This window comes from Varroa jacobsoni, unplaced genomic scaffold, assembly GCF_002532875.2.
Source record: "Varroa jacobsoni isolate VJ856 unplaced genomic scaffold, vjacob_1.0 scaffold_180, whole genome shotgun sequence".
Taxonomy (NCBI): domain Eukaryota; kingdom Metazoa; phylum Arthropoda; class Arachnida; order Mesostigmata; family Varroidae; genus Varroa; species Varroa jacobsoni.
The window spans coordinates 1-9,825 of record NW_019213082.1 but is presented as its reverse complement, the minus strand read 5'-3'; the positions used below and the strand labels follow the sequence as shown (position 1 = coordinate 9,825).

The 9,825-nt window shown below is 40.3% G+C and overlaps 1 protein-coding gene and 2 long non-coding RNA genes across 3 annotated transcripts; 1 reads left to right on the top strand and 2 right to left on the bottom strand.

Annotated features, from left to right (window-relative positions):
• Nucleotides 1–1,303: 1,303 nt before the first annotated feature.
• Nucleotides 1,304–2,634, top strand: LOC111271854 (uncharacterized). Its single transcript, XR_002687171.2, has 2 exons — nucleotides 1,304–1,646; nucleotides 1,789–2,634. It is a non-coding gene; the product is annotated as an uncharacterized LOC111271854 (long non-coding RNA).
• Nucleotides 2,252–6,822, bottom strand: LOC111271860 (uncharacterized). The gene is made up of 5 exons (XM_022852875.2): nucleotides 6,715–6,822; nucleotides 4,916–5,106; nucleotides 4,207–4,275; nucleotides 3,954–4,006; nucleotides 2,252–3,269 (listed from the first exon to the last, which is right to left on the bottom strand). The coding sequence occupies exons 1-5, from the start codon at nucleotides 6,727–6,729 to the stop codon at nucleotides 3,022–3,024; spliced, it is 576 nt and encodes a 191-aa protein (XP_022708610.2). The 5' UTR covers nucleotides 6,730–6,822; the 3' UTR covers nucleotides 2,252–3,021.
• A 657-nt stretch (nucleotides 6,823–7,479) lies between these two features.
• LOC111271761 (uncharacterized) lies at nucleotides 7,480–9,825 on the bottom strand. The gene is made up of 2 exons (XR_002687081.1): nucleotides 9,768–9,825; nucleotides 7,480–8,535 (listed from the first exon to the last, which is right to left on the bottom strand). It is a non-coding gene; the product is annotated as an uncharacterized LOC111271761 (long non-coding RNA).

Below are 9,825 nucleotides of genomic sequence, written 5' to 3'. Positions count from 1 at the left end.
TTATAAAGTCCGTGTCCTTTGCCGTCCTTTTGCGTTACACAAAACAGGCAATTGTCGGCTTTCAGGTGCAAGTATACTAAAACAGCGTAGCGCGATACCACCTAACCAGTGGCAGTTATTTGGATCGAGCCTCATAGAAGCGTTTATTATGTATGCCACAAATATATTTGCTTATACTGCATCACAACCTGCGTTGAAAGAGCCCCTGAACGATTTACAATTTCGGGTGACTGAGACCTTCAGTGAAACCGTCTCTTCGCCTTTCAAAATGGCAATAATTCGTTCGAACACAAAATACCTCGCGTATTTTTACATTGGCATTAGTCAGATCTTATTAAATTGAATGTTTACTTCCGAAAATTGTCAGTGTATCTGTCTATCTATTATTCGTCTGTTGCTCTTTTTTTTTTTTTGTTTTTTCAATGTTTTTCTAACAATTTTATTGAGCAGATAAGGAACATGTTCCATGCGTTCTAAAACTTCTGTAAGCGCAGCTGCAGATAGTTTCTCCGTTTGAGTGTCTACGATGTGTTCACCTCCTCTGATATCTACAACCTCTCAATTTTGGTTTTCCAAAGGATTGCACTGATGAAAGATCGTTTTTTACTGACAGCCTCTTGACCCAGTCTTCATACTTATTTTCATAGGACTTTATCAGCGTTTTTACTATTAGACGCTTCATCACTGCGCTGATTTACCGCACGAAACTATATCTTTGCCTCTAAATTTACTGTTCCTCAACGATCCTTTGTCAGTTTCTGTCAGAAACAATAGCGCGGCAAGTGGCTTACTTCGATCTATTGGGCGTCAAAAAGTCTCTCAGATGCTGATCCGGGCCAGATCTGCTCTGGCATCATAACACTGATAATATTTGCTACGCACACCTTTATTCTGGACTGCATACTATATTACTAGATATTAATACTTAGGAGAATAAGGAACAAATGCAAAAATAAACAGCTAAGGAAGAAAAGGTACTTCTATTGATACTAATATATGTTTGTATGCCGTTTTATGGGCCATTTGGAAAAACTTCAGATAGGTCTGTGAAGACCGGTAACACTCTTAGTGGGGGAGAGTCCACAAATAACTAGTAGTGCTAAACATCAAAAAAGTCATTGCATCGTGGATGCATAGTAGCAGTTGATTATTCCCGATACGGTTTCGTCCGCGATCATCATCTACTGCTACGTGAAGCAAGTCGGCTGCTCCACAACGATTGAGCCCTCGAAGAAGCATTGCGACGCTGCTAGCAATTGAACTATACCGCTAAGCGCCGGCTTCTGAATTGGCACGAAATGGGCAAGGCGAGCTCAATGGCCGACCATCATTAAAACATAGAAATCCTTACTAGACGGGGCTTTGGTAGAGTTTGTGAAATTTAGATACATCTTTGCCAAGGAACATTTTGGCGCTGGTGTGAGTGGAACATGCCACCCCTCTCTAGATCGGTCACCCAGTCATCCTGTATTGGGCTACCACTTTGCAAACTTGCGACAGAAGTAAGCCCCCAGTAAAATCTCCAATATGATGTGTTAAACGAGATGAACACGGATGTGTTTGTTTGGTTACGTGAAAAGATGGCTGTATTAGCCCGTCAAAAGTTTGATCAGATCCTACAGTTTTTGCCTGTGGCGAATAAGGAGGTACTCGAATTTTTTTTTCAAGTTATCCTTTTGTGTAACTATTTTTTAGACCTACTTATTGGAATAGAGAAGGATTAATCGATTGTATGTATACACATTTGTTGCGGATTTTTAATGCTAGTGTCCCATAATGTATTTATAGGATCTTCGTGTAAAGGGAACAAGATTCGACTGACGGCATGAATCCCCCGCGAATTTTTTCCTAAGCCGAACCTGGGTTGATAATAAAAACTTTTTTTACGCAATACCTAATGCATTTATGTGATTAAAAAAAATGCTGTACGTAGAAAAATATTATGGGATATGAGTCAGTGTAGCTTGCAGTTGTATTTGTTAATACAAAGGCCATATGTACAAATAACAAATGTCGCAAAAACCAATGTAACTTCACGTCCAATAGATAAACAGAAACTAAGCTAACAACCTAAAAATAGGATCATTTTGCATTGTGTTTGTATCCTAAATGTACAACAGGCTTTAATACTGATTGTTACACACCGAAATACGTTAGTCGTCTGAGATCTTGCATTGAGTCGACGAAGACCGGTCACCGCGCCAAGAAACCAAAACTCTACTGTATACCACTAACGAATAGGATACACATATTATGCTGTGGTAAATCGGTAATTTTATTTTGAACATAGGTCAGATACAATATTTTAAATACCACCAACAGTTTATAACGATGGCTCAATGCACAGGTTAGGTGTGCTTATTCCTAATGTTCGTTAGTGTTAAACTTATTGGTAAGTACCCAGCATCAAATGTTTGGACAAACAAGTTTCACCTTTCCCTTTAACTTTGATCTATCTCAAAAAAATACCTCAAAAAAAAGCGACAGAAGACCTTTATCAGGCAGTGATAAAAGGTTTCTGTCGCTGAACCCTGCGTTCGGTTAATTTCGTTAAACGTGCAAAAATATTATTAGACTCAAATTTGAAATGAACGTAATTCATACATGCGGACAAAAAGACTGTAAGGTTTTAAAGAGTAATAGCGTATCACTGGTCGTGTTTTTGGATAGTAAATGGATGCTTTCACTTATTAATGACGTCATGAACGTAGCGTCTCAGTTTGCATGGCCTATATGCATTTTTGTTTCAAGGAAAAACAACTAGAAACAAAGGCTGAAGTGCACAGAACTGTTTTGTTATTAGACGCGCTACTATTCTTATCCTGTCTCTCTACTTTTGTCCACATGTTTCATTAGAGCATTCAAGACGATAACACCCTTGAAAGTGCTAAACTTTTCTAATACAAGCATTATTAGCAGATGTCGCAGTCACTGTATTGGTTCACCGGCTCTTGAGTTCATAGCGCTGCTGCTTAGTGTCACATGAACGTATTACTCCACTTCTGTAGACACCCTTGGGCCTTAGCGACCGAAACCGCCGCCGCCTCCGCCTCCACCGCCTCCGCCTCCGCCTCCGCCGCCTCCACCTCCATAGCCGCCTCCATAACCGCCTCCATAGCCGCCGCCATAGCTGCCTCCATAACTGCCCCCGTAACTACCTCCGTAACCGCCTCCGTAGCCGCCTCCATAGCCGCCTCCATAACCGCCTCCATAACCGCCTAGGTGTCCCCCACCGTGGCCAAGTCCGTGGCCGCCGCCATAGCCACCGCCTGAAGCAACAAACAGTGACAAGTCGCTAGGATTTGAACGCTATGAGATCTGAAAAGATCTTATACGCATGGGTGTAGCTATGTTTGAGTAAGTCGAAATGTATTTCTGGCTGCGTTCTTTTATAATATGCTTTCGATGCATCATCAATTGAAGGCTAACACTTGTCGAATTTTTGCGTAACTGGTAACGTTTTTTAGTTTTGAGGCGAGAATGGGGACAGTATGAAGTTACTGTCTATTTTTGTGCTGTATCAATTGAAAGTCTTCAGCATAAACTTTATGCTCTCCCAGACCTTAGACAATAATTTAACTCGATTATCACGATAAATATACCGAGTCGGACATCTGCGACTGAAGTTCCTTTTTTTCTCGATTTGTTCTAAGTGGCTCATACGATAACAGAGTAGTATTAAGTTGAAAATTCAACTTGTTCAAAAAAATATTCGCACTTTTTGAAGGCAGACAGATCGATATAGCAGTCAATAGTAATCTGAATAATAAATACACGTATTATTGTGTGAAACAACACAATCTGATGGCGACACTGTTAGACAAATACATGTCCAGCTCGAGTGCACTGTTTATGTTTAACTTTGTTTTTAGCATAGTTGTAATGTTGTTGTTAATGTCTCGTCAAAAAAACAATGCATATTAGAGATCACATGTAAATTCGTATAAGCTTACCGTGTCCGCCTCCATGGCCATACCCTCCATTGCCATATCCACCGTGGCCGTAACTGTGCATAAATATGTACATAGTAAACTATTAATTTTAGGTATACTATTATATTCTATAGTCTTCATGGGTTATATATGCATACATATATATGTTTATGCATATACCGTCAAATGGGCAATTTAAGACTTAAGGCCAAACACCTTGCTTTGGAGACGGTGTCCGTATACCTAGCTACTGTTATTGATTGGCAAAACTTACCCCTTTTCTTTATAGTGGCCCGAAGAGATTCCGAGGTTTATGTTGAGCTCCTTACCCGAAGCTTTATAACTATAATGGATAGAATCGGTGAATGAATTGAGAATGGATCGGTGTACGTGTATACAGCAGTTTCTCATTGTCTAGCCATTATTCTGGGTAATGCACACGTGGATGAATTTGTTAGATACGTCAGGTTTGAAAGACAAAAAACAATATATTTTTTTTTTATAGTGTATAATGGTTTTGTTGTGAGTCTATTCGTTCCATCCACTTCTTATCGTAGAAAGATTGTCAGTTAGTTCTATCAAGTTCAGATTGGACTTTGCAGTAAACTAATCACTGGACTAGATAAACTAATCACACGTAATTACGAAGATATCAACGAAGATAACAAATAGACGTGCTACTAAGCAGGTACCTACATTTTTAGTAAAACGTGGAACTCTGCTTATCTCTAAAAGCCTACGTAAATTTCAGTAATACAACCCCTGGTGTCTCCTACTACAGCTAGGTCGAGATGAAGATTGCTCACACTGGATTTTTTTGCTAGTTGTTTTTTGCGGAAATGTCATTGTACATTGTCTAATAGAACGTTTTGGCAAGCAGGTAGGCAATGGAAAATTTGCGCTACTTTTTATCAGTTATTAAATGTTTGTTTTCGGTTTAGAAACATCTTGCAGAAGATCGAATTGGAACCACTCAAATTTACCTGTTCCCGTAGCCTCCTCCCTTCAACAGTCGAAGTATACTTCTTTCCTCGGTTCCATTGTCTGATGCACCATCGGTACTGTTTGTTAAGGAGAGAAGTTCTTCGGGGTCGCTTGCAGTTGTAGACGTCGCTACTGAAGCATCGTCGGCTGATGCGGGGATCTTGTAGTATACCAAAAGTGCTAACGAAAACTGAAACATGTACACGCGTAAATATTTTGCGCTTTTAATAGCTAACTCTATATATAGTCGTAATTTAAGGAACGTTATTTATCTATGCATATTCTCAGAGAAGCAGCTTTGTTACCTCGTACTACTCGAACGTTTTTAGCTCAATTAGCTATTTTTTTTAAACTGTTTTAACGCTATTACTGCTGAGACTGTGACATGAAGGAAGTGATACGAGTCTTTTGGGATTACCTACTAGAATAGATGAGAATCGTACTCCCTGAACTAGTACAGGCAAACGTTTTCAACAAGACTGAAATGCCTATGAGAATATTCGAATGTGTGAGTGAGTACGTATCTCATGTACACCTTTCCCTTATCGAGTCATTTTTTTCAAGATGGATAGCTATACGAGTGTAGGCAGCTGTTGAAAATTCACCTATTTAGAGGTGATGAGGAATTTAGGTTTTCAAGAATGACTATCGCCGATAACGGGCAATGTACACTTCCTGTTGATAATTGCGTCATGTAAATTCGTTTGAGGAGAAGTATATGTGGAGGCACGAAGACTAATTCCGATAAGTCTTTCGTTGATACCATGTGTCAATCAGCAAACCAAGGGCAACTCTGAACTGCGACAAAAACAACGTGAATCTGCTGGGGGCAAAAGGCAACTAGCTAGCGTAGCTGCAAAACAATGAAGCCATTTGCTATCGTCATGCCCAGAATAAAGAGATCCGCACATCGACGATTTACGTCGTTACCTACGCTGTCTGGTCTAAGGCGTCGATCAAGTGACAGTCCGTGCGATGCCATCGTCACAGGGGGAGATACGAGATATGTTAAAAGCTTCCATGATCAAAAAACGACATCTAAAATGGCCGTCTTTTATTATAGAGTGTTTCAACAATTTCTACTTTATCGAAAGTTGTTGATTCGAATTATGTAACGCTATAGAAGTCTACGCGTCTGTATGGAGCGCTAAAAATCTACTGAATCAAAAATATTTCCCAGAAGTCTGGAGGGACACAAAAGTTGAAGAAAGACCCTGCTCTTACAGAAGCGCCAATAGGAGCTGCTAACACTGACCAAACAGCAATGAAAATTCTGTTAAAAAAAAGTTTCATAAATTTTGGTAAGGTACGGTGCTCACGGCTCATGTCGTCGCCAATCTTTCCTCGTGGATAATTAATATTTGTTGACTGACTGTTAAAATATGACATCAGTCGCTTTGCATCTAGTATGAGCGTACCGTTTTATTGCAACAGTATGAAGATGTCATCATTCTTCTGTAAATTAGTATATGTTTTCCGAAGATAGACAGCCAAATGTTTTTTGTGCTGAACACTTATCGGGTATAGCTTGAAAAAGCGTGCATTGTCAAAAAAAAGAAACTGAATCGCTGGCGTTGCTATTGGGGCAACCTTTGATGGGCAACCATTGTTAGTGTGGCGTGCTACGCAAACGAAGAAAAAAACAATAAAGAATTATAAAACGAACGAAAACGTCACCAAATTATATAATATGTACTGTATTTTTCTACTGTGTTATAATTGCTTGCGTGGAAAACAAATGACAGTTAATCTTTCGAGCGAAATTTTTTCCATAGGGTTTGTAATGTTAGTGGCTTACCAAAGGAAGTCTCATGTTCAAGCTGGGCCGTATTGCGCTGTGCAGAACACGCAAGACATTTTATAGCTACGTCATCTTGCCCGTACTCGCCAACAACTTCGCCCTTTCTCGTGTCTGGCGAGTGCTTTGCTATACAATCAAATGTCTCATCCCGAAACCTCTGCACGATTATGATCGACGGTTGACCCCCCGAGATAAATAAATGCCACACCTACATGCGTCTGAAGATGCGACATGAGAGAGCGAACGAGAGTTAAATTTGAGAATCGTCAAACGCGACGAAATATTCCATGGCGTTACTCGCATACATTTCCTTTTACCAGGAAAGTTGAGTTCTAATGGATATTTTATGGCGCAAAGGTGAATTAACTTCGATGTAACTTCAAATTCAATTGACGGGCGCCGGCCACTGTTAACCCTTGATTAAATAGTCCACCTTTATTACCTGCCTATAATTTGATCGGATGCTGACAAACGAACGTAACAGACACTGCGGTAAACGCGGACTATGATATTTCCTTTGACGAGGAGGAAATGTTTCCTTTCAAAAAGATTTTTCTTTCCTCTCTATCGAAATGATCCCGCTCTAGCTGACACATAAAGTGGAATAGGGGACCCGTCCAACTCGAACGCATCGAACATTTGAAATTTAGATAGAAAGTTCAATTAAATATGTAGATAGGTTCAACGCTAACAAAGATTAAACTTTTGAGAATTTTTCCGAGACTAGCGCCCTACCGTTCACTACCTAACCAAAAACGAAGATTAGGTTTTTTGATTTGATTTTATTTAATTAAAGCATAACAAACTTCAGCAAATACACAAACATAAGTACACTGGCGAGATTGTTGACAAAACCTTTTCAAACCCAGGCAACGCCAAGAGCGGCCTTTGGATAGTATAGCAGAAGCTAGGACGTCTGTTAATTTATGCCATCACAGCATTTGATACATTAACGATTTTTCGATTAGATAAACGAAACATTATGCCATTCTGCGTTTCTATAATACAAAATAAGAGTAGTCGTAGATGCAGTTGTCATATTGTAAAAGCATACTAGTAGAGAGCCTCTGTCAGAACGAAATTACCTATAGCAGGTAACACCATTGCTGTACATACAATATTGCACACCCATTATTAAGCTGTTTATCGTTACGATGCGCCGTGTTTAGCCAGTTGAGACAGCAGTTTTTATGCTTTTTTAGAAATAATCTTGTAACAGCGAACTTTCTGCTCATAAATTGTCCCGCTGTAAGTTCTTAGTACCTCTGTTAAGTACCAAAATGAAATCGTCTGCTCTATACATTTCCTACTTACTTTACTAGAAACTATGTAGATGGTGATTTTCAAGCGTAAGATTCTCTGTAGCACGGGCTGAGGCATCGTCCCAAGGCAAAAATCGTACTCGTATTCTAATGAATTGACACTATCCAGCGTAAATAAATGTATATATAGTTATGGCTTGTACTCCATCCTTGGAAGGCACCGGTAGTTTAGACCTCGGCAAATATTCTGCCTCTGCGAAGGGTTTTCATCACAAAAAAATGTTTGACTACCATCCACCCCCGTGACCACCGCTGATCCCGCCTCCGTAACCGCTGGCAGACTCTCCCTGCTGGTATTCGCCTGTACTATAACCACCTCCGTAGGAATTATGACCTGAGCCCTGCGCGTGCGACGCGCCTGACACACTGCCAAAAGTTTCTTTCGTTCCGTAAGTTTCCTTGGTGCCGAACGTCTTCTGGAACTGCTGGCCGCCGGAATGCTGGTACGCGCTTTCGCCACCGTAGCCACCTTGCGAGTGGCTTCCAGCTTTATAGCCTAGACCGTAGGAAAAAATGACCCAATAATAAAAACGTCAATCAATGAATAGGCTATAATAATGGGCCATAGTGGTTCTCGCCATCTCATATTTTGGGCACTACGTAGGTTCGTGCCGATAAGTTTGGCTATTAATTAACGCTCGTCGGAACCAGCTAGTTCTTGCAGACAATCAATTTTTCTTTTTCATAACAACAACAATCTTTCAGTATAAATGCATGCATTAAACACATCCTGCCTGTAGCATACTGAAACGTACTGCATGGTTTAGTATAGGGGATTACTTCGCACGAAAAGCACCGCAAATTATCGCGTTTCGATTCCGTAACAGTCAATGATCTACAAGTTAATATGACAGCATAGATTATATTCGTTTCGAAATAATTACGTAGAAAAGTTTGGGAACACGGTTTTCATTCTGCCTCAACAACTCTGACGACATAGCGAAGCCAAAAATGGCGTCTAGTGAGATCTAAATCTGGTCTAAGCTTTGCGCCAGTTACATCCATCTAATGAACTGTAGTACCATTTCTGAACAGTTACCGTTTAGATAGATTTGGATCCCAGCAAGAAGTTGTACCATGTAGAAAAACGGCTTTTTTAATTGTAACTCATAACATGCACTGCTGGCCATGAGCTTGGCCAGAGATTGGCCGCCTTGATAAGGCCAATGCTTTACACGCTTCTCATCCAAAAGAGATTCTGTAAGTATCGTATGATAATTGGGACACGCTTTTGGCACGAATGATTAACAAATAGTCATTTTTTTCGAAGCTTGTTTACGGTGTTGCAACGTTTTGCTAGTCACCTGCGACCCCTTAAATTCTATATGATAACTCGGTATCTTCCTCTGGATTTCGATTGTGAGCTGTTTCCGTAACGTAACCGGCTGATTAATGAGCCAAGGAAAAGGCCTCTTTTACGAGAATGTAAATTGAAACTGCGAGGGAATTTGTGAAAAGCCATTATTTTCGACGTCCCTTTGAAATCCGTGCTCGCATTCATGACTACTCGCACACACATTTACACCGAGGAATACTTAAAGCAACTGGTTTGCATGCGAGACTATTTACATTATTCTGAAAGAACAAAAGTCCTACCTGCCGCAACTTGACTTGAAGTTTGCTTTGTTATCTATTGAGAACGTCAGGCTGGTTTTGAGCTTGTCTATGTTACTGTTTACCCTTATACCTATACAAATGCTTATATACAGTGTTACAGGGTAAGTTTACCTGCTGTATGGTATCCTCCGCCGTGACCCTTGCCGTAACCCCCGCCTTGACCCCCGCC